This window comes from Papio anubis, chromosome 17, assembly GCF_008728515.1.
Source record: "Papio anubis isolate 15944 chromosome 17, Panubis1.0, whole genome shotgun sequence".
NCBI lineage: Eukaryota > Metazoa > Chordata > Mammalia > Primates > Cercopithecidae > Papio > Papio anubis.
The window spans coordinates 31,347,869-31,366,169 of NC_044992.1; the positions used below are offsets into that span (position 1 = coordinate 31,347,869).

General features: G+C 37.3%; 1 protein-coding gene across 13 annotated transcripts in view; it reads left to right on the top strand.

Annotated features, from left to right (window-relative positions):
• The window catches only part of BCAS3 (BCAS3 microtubule associated cell migration factor), a 704,563-nt gene that overhangs the window by 346,075 nt on the left and 340,187 nt on the right, over positions 1-18,301 (top strand). For all 13 annotated transcript variants that reach the window (XM_017950665.3, XM_017950664.3, XM_017950669.3 and 10 more), the window contains one exon: positions 1,038-1,138. In XM_017950665.3, the coding sequence (XP_017806154.1) occupies positions 1,038-1,138 (101 nt within the window). The remainder of the gene's footprint in view (positions 1-1,037; positions 1,139-18,301) is intronic.

Sequence of the window (18,301 nt, forward strand, 5' to 3'; positions counted from 1 at the left end):
GTACCTTGGAGAATACCTCTGTTTGAACTTATTTCTCCTTGCACTTCTGTGTTAAATTTTCTTGGACTTATGCTTCCTCTATTTGCAATCTCATGCTCACTGAAAATAGAGAGTAACATTGAGATAGCCATTAAGGGGAGTAGAAACTAATATAGATAAGATTCAAAGGTTTCTCTGAAAGTAATTCTCCAAGATACAGTGGTTAAACCTTGTAGGAATGTTTATTAAGAATCAGAGTCCATCTCAAACGTGCATAATGATTAGAATCTTTATAAGCTATAACCAAAAGGAAGAAAACCTGGAATAAAACCTCTTTAATATAGTTCATTGTCCAGGAGAGAAAAAATTGCTCCTGACATGTATGGAAGGAAACAGACAAAAATGGATATGAAAATGATCCCTGTCCTTTTGACATTTTAAAATATTCTTGTATTGATTTTTGGAGGCTCCAGCATTCTTTACTACTACTTTACTATGCTGGCTTGATCTGATCAATATCTGATTTATCAAGCTTATTTAGGAGTGGGCAGATCTAATTAAAATTACTACACTATCATTGTGGAATAGTAACTTATTTCAGAACTTAGATACTAATTTGATCTATAATAAGTCATCCATTTACACAGCTGTGTTTTATTAACCATTTTTACCTCTTCATTTTATTTTAAAATAAACACATATTTTAAGAATAGAGAGGTCAGAAATTACATAAATTAGAACTAGTTAGTTGTAACATTTGAATTTTACACCTGTTTAATCTTCTGAATGTCTTGCCTATCCTGTTGAGGGGTCTTCTGCTGTTAAGCTTATATTGACTGCATGTTATTTGTATGAAAGACTGCCACCTTTTTGTTTTTTCTAAGCAGATGGCCTTGTGTTTCAGGTTTCAGCACATTCATTTTAATGATTACAAGTTCATTTTAATGATCACAAAAATAGTGTGAGTTTAAGTCAGTGTTCATCAGTGATGACAGTCATGGTGATTTACATCCCATCTATTAAGCTTAAATATTAATATTCTTCTGCTGTTTCCTTAGAACCCCTCAATGGAATGAATTGCAGCCACCATTTAATGCAAACCATCCTCTGCTCCTCGCTGCAGATGCAGTACAGTATTATCAGTTCCTGCTTGCTGGCCGTAAGTAGTTTAGATTTTTTTTTTTCCTTTCGTATGGTCTATTCAGATTTCATCTTAAAATGCTAGCTTTTAAAGCAAACATTACCATTGGTCCATAGGCCATAGGCCTTAAAGAATCAGTCTGAGTCAAATAAGATATTTAATACGAATATAAACCGTAAGCCTTAGTATAATTATGTCTCTGACTGCTTATATTCTGTACCTGTGAAATATATTCCTATAATAAAAGTTAAGTTGATAGGGAATATCTGGAGGGCTCAAAAATTCAAACACAAAAACAACTACCTGAAAATACTAGGATGTAATAAACAGTTTCATAAAGCTTGGAATCTGTTTCTAACATGAAAAAAAAAAAAAACACCCAAGCCTAGTACAGTTAAAAGTGCAACTGTGAAAACTATGCCAGCAGGCTTTTCTTTTGGTAGAATTTTACTTGCAATAATGAGGTAAAGATTTCAACTATATTTGTTTGTTTGTTTACTTTTATGTTTAAACATTAGCATTTGTAGAGACTGAACCAAGTTCATTGACCTACATACAGCCTTTTAATATGGGAGGCATTTAAAGGCAATTTAGTATTTATTATCCAGTTTGTGTTTATAGAATTAAAAATTATTTACAATTATGATTCAGTTTTGTAGCTATAGATGGAATTCTTAATTTGATGGCTCTGAGTAGTGCATGTTTTACAGAAAATTCTTAAAAATCAACATTGACATGTTTTTAATGAAACTTTGTTGTATTTAACACATTATCCTGCCTGGTATATTAGAAAGCATGAATTAAAATGGTTGTTGAATGATTTTATTTTATCTTTATAATGTGTTATGTATTATACTGGAAACAGAAATATTTTATAGACTTTGCTCTCAAGTTATGAGACTCCATAACTGTAATCAATATTTGGCAGTCTTGCTCTCTCATATAATTGTTGAATTCTCTGCTTTTTCTAGTGTATTTTTATTGAGTGCTTACTATGTGTGAGGCAGTTGTGATTTAAAGGTGAATAGTATATTGCTTCTCTCCTCAATGAATTCCCTAATTCAGGAGACAGATGTTTAATAAAAAAATAAAATGGGGTAGGTGTATCAGTGGAGGGTTATAAATTGAACTGTGAGAGCAATGACGTGTGTTGCCTACAGCATCACAGACGGGTGATATTTAAGTGGTTTTCAGATTGATTCAAGAAGCAGTGCATACAGAAGTTGTTAGTTTCTAGATTTTTTAAGCATATATTTAACTATCATATGAACTGGAAAAATACATGACATGAATATGATATGAAGTAAGAATCATGAGTACATTTTCCATTACCTCTCAAGGAGCAAAACTAACTAATCGTTGAATTAAGCATAGTTGACTCTTTCAGAGTTACTATTGTGTTTTGTGTTGTTATTTTGATAACTATTAAGTCTGTTCAACAGACATGCAGTAACAAGTCTGAAATATTTACAAAACATACAGGGGAAAAGATATAGCTATATCTGTCTCTTGTTTTTTGTTCCAGTGATTGACCTTATTGACATTACACTCTGCTTGATTTTAGCTGCCCTAAACACCTTTGTCTAATTCTCAGAACAACAAAAATCCTCAGTTGCATAATTTAAGAACCACCACTGTTGGCAGTAGTAAGCCATCACCTGTTTTCAAGCATAGGAATGACACCATCAAAATTGTATTTTAGAAAGATCATTCTGGGCTGGGTGCAGTGGCTCACGTCTGTAATTCCAGCACTTTGAGAGGCTGAAGCGGGCGGATCACTTGAGGTCAGGAGTTCGAGACCAGCCTGGCCATCATGATGAAACCCCATCTCTACTAAAAATACAAAAAATTAGCCAGACATGGTAGTGCATGCCTGTAATCCCAGCTACCTGGAAGGCTGAGGCAGGAGAATGACTTGAACCTGGGAGGCAGAGGTTGCAGTGAGCCGAGATTGCGCCATTGCACTGCAGCCTGGGCGACCGAGCAAGACTCCATCTCAAAAAAAAAAAAAAAAAAAAGATCATTCTGGCAGCGTTGCAGCGGGAAATTCAGAGGAAGGCAGTGGAGGCTAGGTGATCCTAGAGCAAGATGAGACCTTAAATTAATGCTGTATTAAAGAGAAGACAGGACAGACCTGTGAGATGTTTAAGAATTGGCATAGAAAGGAATTAGAGGCTGGGCACGGTGGCTCACACCTGTAATCCTAGCACTTTGGGAGGCCAAGGCAGGCAGATCGCCTGAGCTCAGGAGTTCGAGACCAGCCTGGGCAACATGGTGAAACCCCATCTGTCTAATAAAACACACAAAAAAGTCACCCAGGAGTGGTGGCATGCACCTGTAGTCCCAGCTACTCAGGAGGCTGAGGCAGGAGAATTGCTTGAACCTGGGAGGTGAAGGTTGGAGTGAGCCGAGATGGTGTCACTGCACTCCAGCCTGGGCGACAAAGTGAAACTCTGTCTCAAAAAAGAGAGAGACAATTTGAAACTAAGTAGTTACTAATAATTCTGTGGTTTCTAATATGGAATACAGCAGGTCCTTGAATAATGTCATTTTGTTTAACATCAATTCTTTATAAGACTGATGAGAAAAAATAATCGCTCCCTGCCAGGGGCCATTGCCTGTGTGGAGTTTTCATGTTCTCCCCATGTCTGCATGGGTTTTCAGTGGGTACACAGGTGTTCTCCCTGATACTAAAGGTATGCATGTTAGGTTAATTGGCATGGCTAAATTGTGTCCCAGGCTGAGTAAATATGGGCCTGTGTGTGAGAGAGTGCCCTGCAATCGAATGGTGTCCTGTCTAGGGTTAGGTCCTGCCTTGCACCCTGAGCTGCCACGATACAGACTCTCTCCACCCACAACTCTGAATGAGTGAATACAAATTATTGTAAAATAAAATTTCTTAAAATATACGGTAAATCACACAAATGCACAACAATAAATGATGCTATATGAAAGTGCTCAGCAAGCCCAGCATATTGGTTACTTTTTGTTTTTTAACTTCTTGGTAGTGGAAGATGCCCATTAAAATTTTCGCTTTGCAAACATTTATTCCTTGATTTAACTCACCAGCACTTCAAGCTTCACTACTCAGTGATTCACTAGAAAATGAGTAAATAATTTTATTACTTGTTGTCATTAATCTTTCTTAAATGTATATGTAGCTCACATTTATTTTGATGTTTAATATTAAAGCATTTGGGGTCTTTATTCAGAAGTTTACTGATGTTTTTGACCAGAAAAAAAATATGCCTTAAGTGGCTGGGCGCGGTGGCTCACGCCTGTAATCCTGGCACTTTGGGAGGCCGAGACGGGCAGATCACGAGGTCAGGAGATCAAGACCGTCCTGGCTAACGCGGTGAAACCCCGTCTCTACTAAAAATACAAAAAAGCCGGGCGTGGTGGCGGGTGCTTGTAGTCCCAGCTACTCGGGAGGCTGAGGCGGGAGAATGGCGTGAACCCGGGAGGCGGAGCTTGCAGTGAGCCGTACCACTGTGCTCCAGCCTGGGCAACAGAGCGAGACTCTGTCTCAAGTATATATATATATATATATATAAGAACTTAACTCTTGTTTATATGAATTAGTCAGTGGTAAAATTGGTTTTGTAATACATCATTTTGCTTAAAGTCACAGTTTCCATGAACTTATCAATGATGTTAAATGAGGACTTATTGTATAATGCATTGCATTTTAGACCTTTTGAGTTCCAGATGGACTAATATTGGGATAAAGATGAAAAGACCTGGGTTCTAGTTCTAAATCCAGCAATAACTTGATAAATGTAGATATCAATTATTATACTTGCTCTTATAGAGGGATTATGATGATCAATGAAGTGATGCTAAAGTCCTTTTTTTTTTTTTTTTTTTTTTTTTGAGATAGAGTCTTGCTCTGTCACCAGGCCGGAGTGCAGTGGCACGATCTTAGCTCAATGCAACCTCTGCCCCACCAGGTTCAAGCGATTCCCCTGCCTCAGCCTCCCAAGTGGCTGGGATTACAGGCACGTGCCACCATGCCCGACTAATTTTTTTGTGTTTTAGTAGAGACGGGGTTTCACCATGTTGGCCAAGATGGTCTTGATCTCCTGACCTTGTGATCCACCCGCCTCGGCCTCCCAAAGTGCTGGGATTATAGACGTGAGCCACTGTACCCAGCATAAAGTCCTTTTTAAAACTGTTAAATAGTTTATACATTTAAGCATTATTATAAGCTTTTGTTTCTTATCTCAGAAGAATATATTTTCAAATGATAGACTTCTGGGACTTTTGGTACAATTTAAAAGCCTTTTTTGTAGTCAGTGTTTACAGTGGAATACCTGGCCTGGGCATGGCCGCTCATGCTTGTAATCCCAGTACTTTGGGAGGCCAAGGTGGGAGGATTGTTTGAGACCAGAAGTTCAAGACCATCCTGGGAAACATAGAGAGACCCTGTCTCTACAAAAAAATTTTAAAAATTAGCTGAGCATGGTGATACACACCTGTAGTCCCAGTTGCTCAGCAGGCTGAGGTAGGAGGATTGCTTGAGCCCAGGAATTTGAGGTTACAGTGGGCTGTGATTACACCATAGCACACTAGCCTGAGTGACAGAGCAAGATTCTGTCTCTTAAGAAAAAAAAAGACCAGGCTCAGTGGCTCACGCCTATAATCCCAGCACTTTGGGAGGCCGAGGTGGGAGGATTACTTGAGGCCAGGAATTTGAGACCAACCTGGCCAACATGAGGAAGCCCCATCTCTACTAAAAATACAAAAATTAGCCAGATGTAATGGCACACACCTGCAATTCCAGCCACTTGGAAGGCTGAGGCAGGAGAATCACTTGAACCCAGGAAATGGAGGTTGCAATGAGCCAAGATGACACTACTGCACTCCTGCCTGGGCAACAGAGTGAGTGAGACTTCATCTCAAAAAAAAAAAAAAAATATATATATATATATAAAGCAATACTGGCGCCAGTTTCAAGAGAATGTCCACCCATCTGTTGCACCCTTTCTGCAAGTTAGAGCCAGTAAAGCGGACTTTATTACTCTCGCTTTCTCCCAGATTTCCCTTACTGAAGCCATTTGGAAGGATACTATACCTTTTAAAACACAAGTATATTATACCTGGTGCCAGAAAGTTTTTTGTTTTTCTTAACTATATTGGAAATTACCTCTTATTTCCCAACTTGAAGACTTTAATAAATGTTGTTCTCAAAGAATTTTCAAATATAGTCATTCCTTGGTGTCATGGAAAATTGGTTCCAGAACCTCCCTCAGATAACAAAATCCACAGATGCTCAAGTCCCTGATGCTGGTATTATTATTTGCATGTGACCCGCGCACATCCCCCTGTATGCTTCAAGTCATCTTTAGATTACTTATAATACCCAGTACAATATAAGTGCTATATAAATAGTTGTTACACTGTATTGTTTGGGAATCATGACAAGAAAAAAGTCTAGACATGTTCAGTACAGACGCAACCATCCTTTTTTTTTTCACAGAATAGTTTCAACCTGTGGTTGGTTGAACCCATAGATGCGGAACCAAGGATACGGAAGGCTGACTGTATACTTTTTAGTAAACGCTAATACAAACTTCACAAATGTTGTAAGCTTTTTTTTGTGTGTGTGTGTGTGTTTGGATCTGTGAATCAAGTGAAGCAGACTTGTACAAACTCCGGAAATTATAATAATAGTAGACAAAGAATGATGTAAATGGGAAAGGGACTTTGTCTCAGTGAGAAGAGAGTAGGAGAGCAGGATGTTTAGCAAGGAATCTCCACTCCCCTCCCAGCCCAGTAATCATAATAAATACACTGCTGGTTAATAAACAAAGTTCTGTATATGTGGCAAAAAGGGTGGCTTGTGGTGGAAGGAAAGGGGAACCAGCCCCAAACACTAAACACTTCTTATGTAACCTTAATATAAAGTAGGTAAAAACTCCAAAATCTGTATTCTTAAATTATAATAACATTTCCTACCTCTATAAATTGAATGGAATGACCCAAATTAATGAATTTTTATTTTTATTGAAGAGTTTTGCTGTATCACAAATTGATACCCCAAATTGAGGAATTTTGATGTATTGTAAACTAGATCATACTAGAGTGCTCCATACAGAGGTCACTGTAAAGGCACAGATGACTTCTCTGTTATTAGGTGGAACCATATGAAACTGGCATTTTTAATAAGTTTTTTAAAAGGCTGATATTTCTGCAGTTTCATAGATTAATTTATATATGCCAACTAAATATATAGATGGTAATCTAATCTTTCTGTTTAACTCAGTAAAGGTAAAAGTCAATTTATAATCCAAAAGATGTTTTGCCTTGGTCGAGGAAATTTTGAGAACAGTTTATAAAAGGATGACAGCAGAGGACATTAGTGATTTCTGTGTTAGCACTGTATTTACTTCCTTTAAAATAAAAATTACATACTATATTGCCTTCTAACACAGGCATTATATTTCAGTGTGTTCCTTTGCCAAAAACAAAGATAAACCACAGAACATATCAGTAAATACCACCCAGCTTTGAATATGATCCCAAAATAGACAATAACTTTTTCTTCAGTCTGCTGTAGCGTTTCCAATTTGTAAATTAAAAACAGCTTACTGAGTTGCCTTAGGAAAGCCTTGTTTAAGGGAAAAATAATGTTTCCTCCTTTCTTTCAGGTAATTTGGCAGCAACAGTGCTTTTAAGTTGCTGACATTAGCTTTGTGGCAGAGTGGGTTTCAGAGTTTGGACTTCTTTCTAAATCAGCCTGTGAGTGTGTGAAAAGTTCCTCTATAAACTTACTGAGTTTTATTTGTAATAGAAATATACATTCATTCAACAGAAATATAGCTTTGATAGACAATAGAAAGGTGACTGGGGTCCACAGTACTTCCCTGTGTGTTATTGGGTGTATACTTGGTTCCTTCTAACTTTAAAAGGAATATGAGAAAGATGGAGAGAATATTTTATATGTTTCAATTTGACCTCAAATTTTGGGGAGATTTAGTGTTCTCTTAGTTTCATTGACCATTTCTTGAGGTTCCAGTTGAGTAGTAGCTTCCCAACAAGATGGACTAACAGGGGTCAGACTTACTTTCCTGCATGGAACAACAACAGAAATCATCTATGAAACAATTGTTTTCAAGTCATCTGAGATTAGGGAATGAAGGACAGTGATCCCTGAGAGATGGGAAACAAATGAGACAAGCCCTGCACTTGCCTCAGTTTATTGTCTTTGGAGTATCTAGGCTGTGCCACAGTGAGGGAGAAAGCAGGTGAAACCCAGGGGACTCCCTGAGTTGAGGAGACAGAGCTGAGAGTCCAGTCAGACCAAAGAAGAGCGGGTGTCGGCAAATTACCATGTGCTCTTATTGTAAATAAAGTTTTATTGGAACACAGCCACCCCGTTTCATTTTTATCTTGTCTGTGGCCACTTTTAAGCTATACCAAGTAATAATAACTGAGACCATATGACCCACAAAGCCCAAAATATTTACTGTTTTCAAACCCTGACCTAGAATTTGTTAGACAGGATATCAGGGGAGATCTTCACAGAGAAAAAATGCTGAAGACTGCAGAGGGTCCTTTTCTAGTATTCAACAGAATACTGGTGCCTGTGAGGAAACTGCAGCCTAGAAAACAACCATCTGAGTGTCTTAGAGGGCATGGTGGCCACACAGAGTCAGGACTAGTGACACGAACAGTTACTGTGTATTCCATATGTTCAAAAAGTTAAGTAGACCTCTAAATTACTTAGACCTAAATATAAAAATCTTGTAGATGTGAAAACCACAGTAGGAGAAAGCTTCATTGCATAATATTGAAGATTGATTATAAACTGCAAAAAAGTAATCCCAGCACTTTGGGATGCCAAAGTGGAAGGATCACTTGAGGCCAGGAGTTCAATACCAGCCTGGCAATAGAGTGAGACCGAGTCTCTACAGAAAAAAATTTGAAAAATTAGCCAGGTGTGGTGGTGCATGCCCTTAATCCCAGCTACTCAGGAGCTGAGGTGGGAACATTGCTTGAGGCCAGGAGGTCAAGACTGCAGTGAACTGTGATTCTGTCACTACACTCCAGCCTGGACAACAGAGCAAGACCTTTTCTCAAAATAATAATAATAATAATACAATTAATAAATAAATTGCAGAAGAAAAGATTAGTGAACTCGAAGATAGAGCAAGATAAACACACACAAAAAAAAAACACAAAGAAAATAATTTTAAAAGAGTATCACTGAACTGTGGGAAAAGGTATACTAGTAAACAGAGTTTCTGAAGAAGGGTGGTGGGACAGAAGAAATAATAGCCAAAATATTTCCAAATTTGAGGTAAACCATAAAAATGCAGATGGAAAAAGGTCAGTAAATCCCAAGTACAGGACATCTTAAGAAAGGCATAACTAAGTGTATTATAATCAGTTTGCTCAACATCATTGACAAAGAGAAAAAAATCTTAAAAGCAGCCAGAGGAAAAGATATGTTACACACCAGGGAGCAAAGATAAGCAGATTTTTTTTTTTTTTTTTTTTTTTTTTTGAGATGGAGTTTCACTCTTGTTGCCCAGGTTGGAGTCCAATGGCATGATCTCCGCTCACTGCAACCTCCGTCTCCTGGGTTCAAGCGATTCTCCTGCCTCAGCCTCCCAAATAGCTGGGACTACAGGAATGCGCCACCACGCCTGGCTAATTGTTTGTATTTTTGGTAGAGATGAGGTTTCTCCATGTTGGTCAGGCTGGTCTCAAACTCCCGACCTCAGGTGATCACCTACCTCAGCCTCACAAAATGTTAGGATTACAGACGTGAGCCACTGCGCCCGGCCAGCAGATCTCTTATAAGTATGGAAAGAAAATAACCATCAACCCAGAATTATATACTGCCTTTGCCCCTTAAATATCTGAAGATGAAGTCAAAATATTAAAAATTTTAGATACGTGAAAGCTCAAAGAAGTTTTCAGCTTCATATGAAATGCTAAAGGGAGTCCTTAAAGCAGAAGAAAACTACATCAGCACAAAAGGAATTAAGAGCACTGGGAATGGTGAAAAACATAGGTAAATGGATGAGATATTTTTCTAATTTGTAAAAACATAAATAATTAAAATTTAAAATATAGTTTACTTATTTTAAAATATTGACTGTTAACAGAAACAAAATGGCATATTCTTAATATATATGTGTGTGTACACACGCATGTGTGTATATGTATGTGTGTACACAGTAGCATAAAGGCCGGGGGTTGAGAAATGGAACTATACTATTGTAAGATTTTTGTAACATATGTGAGTGGTATACTATTACCTGAAGGTAAACTGTGATAAGTTAAAGATGTACATAATGAACTCAAAAGCAACTACTAAAACAACAAAAACAAAATGTTGTATCTAATATGCCAACAGAGGAAATGAAATGGAAACAAGCAAGAGGATGTAATTCTAACCATATCAATACTCATTAGTTATACATGGCCATTCTAGTAAAAAATGAGATTGTCAAATTAGATTTAAAAAGGAAGTTCTAACTATATGCTACTTAAACACACTTTAAACGTGGAATTGCTACATTAATATCAGACTAAGTAGGACACTTCACTCAACAGCAGAATACACATTCTTTTCAAGTGTGCAGGGAACATTGACCAATATAGGGAATCTTCTCAGCTCTAAAACAAATCCTAATAAGTTTAAAAGGTTTCAAGTCCTGAGGCGGGCGGATCACGAGGTCAGGAGATCGAGACCATCCTGGCTAACACAGTGAAACCCCGTCTCTACTAAAAATACAAAAATTAGCTGGTCGTGGTGGCGGGCGCCTGTAGTTCCAGCTACTCGGGAGACTGAGGCAGGAGAATGGCGTGAACCTGGGAGGCGGAGCTTGCAGTGAGCCAAGGTTGTGCCAGTGCACTCTAGCCTGGGCAACAGAGCAAGACTCCGTCTCAATTAAAAAAAAAAAAAAAAAAAAAAGGTTTCTAGTCATACAACGTATATTCTCTGACCACAAGGGAGTTAAGTAAGAAATGAATTACAGAAAGATCTTTGGAAAGTGCACAAATATTTGGAAACTAACACACTTTTAAATAGTCCATGGTTCACAGAAGAAATCTAAAGGGAATTAAGAAATTATTTTTAACTGAATAGGGACATTGAAATCAGATATATTCATATCTTTGACAACTACGCAGTTTTTTTGAAAAAGTGGATTGAGCTATTAATACTTGGGACATGTTTGATGATCCCCAAGACAATCATTTTGAGTGAAGAAAAGCCCATCTCTGAAGTTTCCACACTGCATGATTTCAGTTATATAACATTCTCAAAATGACAAAATTAGAGAAATAGATAATAGATTAGTGGTGCCCAGGGCTTAGGAATGGGGTGGGAGAGAAGCGGGTGAATATACCTATATAGAATTATTACAAGGTTGATCTTTGTGGTGATAGGACAGTTCTGTATCTTGATTGTAGCGGAGGTTACACCAATTTACACATGCGATAAAATTGAATAGACCCTCACACACATAAAATGAGTATAAAACTATGTATGTAAATTTCATTATATCTGAATAAAGTTTCTGGATTGTGTCAATGGTGATTTTCTGATTTTGCAACTGAGTGAAGGGTACACAGAGCATCACTGTACTATTTTGCAATTTTTTGTGAATCTTTAATCATTTCAAAATAAAAACTTGTTTTCTTTTTAATGGTGACAGGGTCTCACTCTGTCACTTGGAGTGGAGTGCAGTGTCTCAGTCATGGTTCACTGTGGCCTGCACTCCTGAATTTGAGTGATCCTCTTGCCTCAGCCTCCTGAGTACCAAGGACTACAGGCTCTCACCATCATGCTTGGCTAATTCAAAATAAAAACCTTAAAGAAAAATAGGAAATTTTGTGGGATGGCACTAAATCCATACTCAAGGGAAAAATTATAGGGCTAATGTTTATATTATAAAGGGAAAAGATCTGAAGTCAGTGACCTCAGCTTCCACATTAAGAAACTAGACAAAGTAGAGCAAATTAATGCAAAACAGAAAATATAGGAAAAAGGGAAAAAGATCAGAGTGTGAATCAGTGAAACAGAACACATACAAACAATAGAGAAAAAGCTATGAAACTGTGCTGTACTTTTCTTCTGCTTGGGGTTTTTGGGATTCTTGGATCTGTAGGTTTATACTTTTCATCAAATTTGGAAATTTTTATACAATTATTTCTTCAAATATTTTTTCTTTCACTCTCTCTGTCACTTCCCCTTTTTTGGACTCCAGTTTTTTTATGTTGACCACTTGATACTTTCCCAGCTCACTGAATCTTTGTTATTTTCTTATTCTTATTTTCCTCTCTGTTTGGTTGTATATAGTTTTAAATTCTGTATCTATAAGTATATTAATTCCTTTTCTTTGTGTTAATTTCATTCAATGTATCTTACATTTCAGATATCATATTTTTTATCTCTTGAAGTTCCATTTGGATCTTCTTTGTATCTTTTATTTTCCTCTTCCTTATCTACATGTTTGACCATATGGAATATTATGGAACCATAGATAGCACGACATGTTAGAAGGCAGCAGATGAGAAATAAAAGCAAGTGATTAGAAGTAAAAGCAACTAGTACAGAATTTGGTGTCCTGGAAGTCATAAAACAATGCTTTAGAAATAGAAAACAGGATCATGAGTTGAATTAATAACTATAAAAAGTCTTACTGGAACCTGACTTTGAAGTAGTTGTGTTCCTTTGACAAAATCTTAGTTTTTATTATATTAAAGACAATTAAGTCTGTTGTGAGTTTCTTTCTTTTTTGAGACAGGGTTTCTCTCCCATTGCCCAGGCTGGAGTGCAGTGGCATGCTCTTGGCTCACTACAACCTCTGCCTCCCGAGTCAAGTGTTCCTCCTGCCTCAGCCTCCCAAGTAGCTGAGACTCCAGGTGTGCGCCACCATGCCTGGATAATTTTTTTATTTTTAGTAGAGACAGGGTTTCACCATGTTGGCTAGGCTGGTCTTGAATTCCTGATCTCAAATGATCTGCCCGCCTTGGCCTCCTAAAGTGCTGGGATTCCAGGCGTGAGCCACCACGCTTGGCCTGTGGTGAGTTTCTTTTGAATAGCTGGGCTGTCTATTGATTTATAGGCTTTAAAAAGATATGATTGCTTTACTAATCTCTTGGACTTCACTTACATTTTTTTTTTTTTTTTGGCATTTACATACAATAAAGTAGATAGGACTTAAAAGTAGTATTGAGCTTTAGAAGAGGAGTACTAAAATCAGAAGTCAGCAACACGATTAAGGTTAAATTCTAGGGATCTTGATTTCCAACCAAATTCTGTACTGTTGGCATACAAACCACAACATTGAGACTAGAAAGAGCCAATATTTTTCATTCTAATATAAAGCCATGCATTTGGGTTTAGAATGAAGTTATTTTAAAATATTTTACTATCCTGTTGTTTCATGAGTTTTGAGTCCAATGCTGATATGTTTTGTGCATGTTGCTGTTATCAACTCCACTCCCTGCTGCCTATAAAAAGGACAACGATACAAAAAGTGAAAGAAATTATTGGTGTTTTCTACCATGGATATTGTCAGTGCCCTGGAAAAGCAATTAAATATGCAGCAGTTTTCTTATGAGCTGCTCCCTTTCAAATGTCACATTAGATTTAACCTAACATCCTGGATTGCATTGCTGTTGTGGTATGTGTACTGTTCATGGTGGAGGTACTCAACAATATTTCCTTGCATTGTCCATAATAAATATTTGCCCAAGACTGGGTAGGGGTGGAAGGGGAAGAAAGAAATGTTTTTCTCTTGTAGAGGAAACTTGTAATGTAGGACTTATTTAAAGAGTGTTTATAGTCCATTGTTGTCCATAGGGTGTGTCATACTGCTCTATCCAGGTTTGAAAATCTGGGATAGTTAAAATTTCACTTATTTATACTTAAACTTCTCAGTTGACATATCCTTCCATAGAGAAATGATTTCAGTGAAACGGTGTTTTTCTTTAAGAAACTAAACATTTGAGACATTTAGACCCTGAATTTAGCCACATGTATGTTTCATAACTTGCGTAATATTATGAAATAAACGTTTCTTGTTCAGTGAAAAGATGTCAAATAGTTAAATGAAAGTACCAGCAACAATCTGCAAACTTTATAAATGATGGACTTACAGTTTGTATTAGATTTCTCTTTTAGCCTTTGTGTTCATTGGTTACCTACTTCTCCATGTCTTCACATAGATCTTCAGACCTGTGGAATAGGGTTCATTGAGTTTTTCTGTCATTGCTGGTCTCAACATGTTTCAACATTAAAAGTTCTTTCCGTTACAACCTAATGATCCATACCCTATTCTGAAGCGAATCTTGGCATTTTCTGTCATTTACTTCAGTATTTACCAGTTGGGAAAAAAAAAGTGTGCATGTCATACCACTATCCTGTGATAATTCTTTTTTTGGCCAGGGAGAGACAGGGTCTCGCTCTGTTGCTCCCAGGCTGGAGTGCTGTGGCATGATCACAGATCACTGCAGCCTCAACCTCCCAGGCTCAGGCGATTCTCCTGCTTCAGCCTCCTAAGTAGCTGGGACTACAGGTGTGTGCCACCATACCTGGCTAATTTTTGTATTTTTGTAGAGATGGGGTTTTGCCATGTTTCCTAGACTGGTCTCAAACTCCTGGGCTCAAGGCCAGGGTCAATCCACCCACCTCGACCTCCCAAAGTGCTGGGACTACAGGCATGAGCCACCATACCCAGCCCTGTCATAATTGTTCTTAATATCAAAGTGAAACAAAAGGAATGTCTCTATACAGGGCTGCTTTTTACTTCTTAATGTTTTTATTTTACAAAATTCTATGTGATAGTGGTATCTCAATGTTCCTTCAGATTGTTATATGACTTGCTATTTTTCAGTAAGCATTTTTTCCACTGAAGCTAGTCATATTTTGCCCTGGATTGACAGATTTGACTGGGCTAGGACATTGATTCTGATAGATTAAAGAAAAAGCATCTGTTGGTCGTAAAGCCTGTAGGCTGTCAGAACTCTGCTCCTGATGTCATTTATGCTATCTTACTTAAGTTTAAGGTTCTTTACATGCAGATACTGATATCCCTGAATGTGCGTTTTGATGATTGGGTAGTGGGGATAGAGGATGCAGGATTTGGATATGTTTGCCCTCTTCTCCAAAAAATGAGGGGCTAGAATAGAATGGTCTGTCTCTGCTTACCTGTGGTAATGTAATGGGTTGATATTGGCAGGAGCTTGTGGGTTGATGTGGCATCACTTCCATCACTACGGTTAATTGCTAGTAAACGACTGGGAATTTAGGAGGAATGCTACAACTGTCTGCTGTGTTAGTGGTAACAGGAATTCTGATGCCGTTTCAGGGTCACTATTTGTATTTGTCTATCAGAGTTAGAATACAGTTGTTTCTCTCAGTTTCAGCCTTCTCTATAGAATTTCTGTCAATTGTTTGACTCCATTAAGTGTGCAGAGGAAGTAAAAGCCTGAATGACCAATCCACCAGGGGCTATGGATAGACCCTTTCTTTGTCCACACTCAGAGCACTGCATTAGTCTCATTATCCATTTATAATAAGTGACCTCTGCCCCCTGGGTCATTGAAAAATATTCAGTGTGCTTTTCTGACACATAGGGCACCTTTCTCAGCAGACATATGAAACAATGGGACGTCTGGTAGTCTGGAGAACTGGTATACATTGCAGGTTTTTAAATAAATACACAGCCTTGTGCCAAATTACTCTTCTAATTTTTTTTTCTCTGCTCTTACATGGCTTATAAATGGGCCAAGGGGATCCTAATGTCTGGAAAATAAATGTATTCCTTATCTCTTTTCTTTCTTATTCTTCTAGTTTAAAAATATTGCTGTGTTTTTCCATTTTATTTTCTAGAAATGATTTGCCTTCATCTCTGATTTTGCATTTCCTAATAGAGAACTATAGAAAGCCTTAGATATAGTGAATGGAGAGAGTCATCGTCTTTCGAAAGTGTTTGCCAAATCTGCTCAGGATGACTCTGAAGGTTATCTGTGACATGCTCAAAACCTGTCTTCTTCTAGCCCTCTGTTCTGCCCAAACTGATAGTGACCAGGTTGGAAAAGGATTTGACTCTTCCTTGGTCACTGCAGTCCAGATTTCTTTTGTGAACCACCTGCCAGAAAGTTCTGCGTATCTACTTGTTCTATCTCCAGCTCCCAGAGTATAGACAGACTTGGGAAGAGATGGAGATAGAATTTGATTAGTGGCCGAAATAAAGATGGAAAGTAAGAAAACTGTCATGTCCAGAGCTTTACATGGTGTCAACTGAAGGACAGCCTTCCACGAGTTGGAGTCTTGACCACCAGTGACGAACTGTGTGGCCTTAGCACAGTGCCCATGTTACATACAGATAGAAGTCAGTAACTTACTTGAAATATGTTGGGACAGGAAAAATAAAAGACTGAGAACCACTTAGTTTGCAAGTCATATGAAGAAACGTTAAGAGGCAAATTAAAATTTTAACTTACACTTTATTTTAATTAAAGTGTTTAAAACAAATTTGTAAAGTATAAAAATTCTTTTATAGAGTATTTTTTAAAGTTTAAGATGCAGGGTTTGTATTAACAAAGCCCTATTCGCCTTAGAACTTACTGATGTTGTATTTATTGTTATATATACTGGCTTGTTTATTTTATTAAAAATACATGGGCTACACAGATATTTGAAGAAACTCAGTTTAGTACAATGAATTAGCTGCCACCCTGTCCAGGAGACCCAGGGGTTTTATTATAACGAAATGGTTTTCCTGTTAGCTGATGTACTACTGCGTGCTCTCAGATATTGGGACACAGAGGTGTTATCTCCATAAGAATACCCATTGCATCCATGCACAGATTTTTTTCTCTCCAGTTATGGAAAACCTCATAGTTGTTAGAACTCTCTCCATGACAAGAATTAATATATTAACTGGATTATGGCACTGTTTGACAAATTGCTTACTAAATACATCAAAATTGATTGGACCTTCTTTATTTGAATTGACAAATGACTGCATTAGGAGAAGGAGGGAAATCCATTAATTACAGCTGCTCTTGACCATAGGAAATGTAATCATATAAATATGGATTTTGTTAAAACAAAAATGTCTTCTTTATGGTAGTGTTGTTTATATGTATATCTACATCTCTTTGCCATTGATAGAAGGCATGTGCTTACCTACCATCTTTTAAATAATAAAAAATTGATTTCTGTGGTGTTGAAAAGTGTGTTCTACCCTCTCCTGACTAGATAATAATTTTTTAAATATTCCAGAAAATATCAGGGAAACCCTGTAGCTCAGCCTTTCTGCTCAGTTTTCAATTGCACCTCTGTTTGTCCATCTTGTACTTCTATGTTCATTGATTTCCCAGATAACCTTACAGATTTGTGACTGCTCCAGTGTAAGTTTATATATGACAGGGCTTTTACTTAGGAAACAGGAAATCCAGACACTGATGGTTTTGACTTCCTTCACATTGTTACCTTGAGTGAGTCATTGCCTTCTACGCCTCAGGTTTCTCATCTTTATAATTAAGGGTGTGAAAATCTTTTTCAACTTTCAGATTTGGGGAGATCCCTGCCCTAGAATCTCATAACTTGTCCAGAAACTCATGAAAATTCAGACCCAAGACATGTTAAAACAGAAGGAAACAAGCAGCTAGGATACCCGAAGTCAAGGTCTTTGTCTTGTTACTTTTTTTTTTTTTTCCACATTTTGTGTAGCGACAGGATTTTCTAATAGTTTGCAAATAATTCCTGGTTATAAAATAGTAGAAACAAAGCAGCCTGTGCTATTCTTTATGGAAAATGTGTGTTTCATAAACATTTTTAAGCGATCTTTTTGAATTATTCCTTATTTCTAGGAATACCTAGAAATCCCTTCTTTCTCCAAATTAATGTATATATAATTTTAGTTTTTCTATATGCTTTAATACTTTGTTTTAAATTATAGTCTTGTGTCTTTAGCGTAGCTGCTTTTTTTATATTGAAGCCTCTTTTAGCTGCTGATTATGAAGCTAACATATTTAATATTGTTTTTGTTTCTGGAGTTCTGACTGTTCCATTTATCTAAAGTTTTAATTTTGCTTTGATAGTGTATAAGCTCTTATCATTACTGAGTTTCTCTTTCTTTGAAAACATTTTTCTCTCTTGATTTTTCTTACTGAAGGTAACCAACCCAGTAACTGAGGCATAAGGGA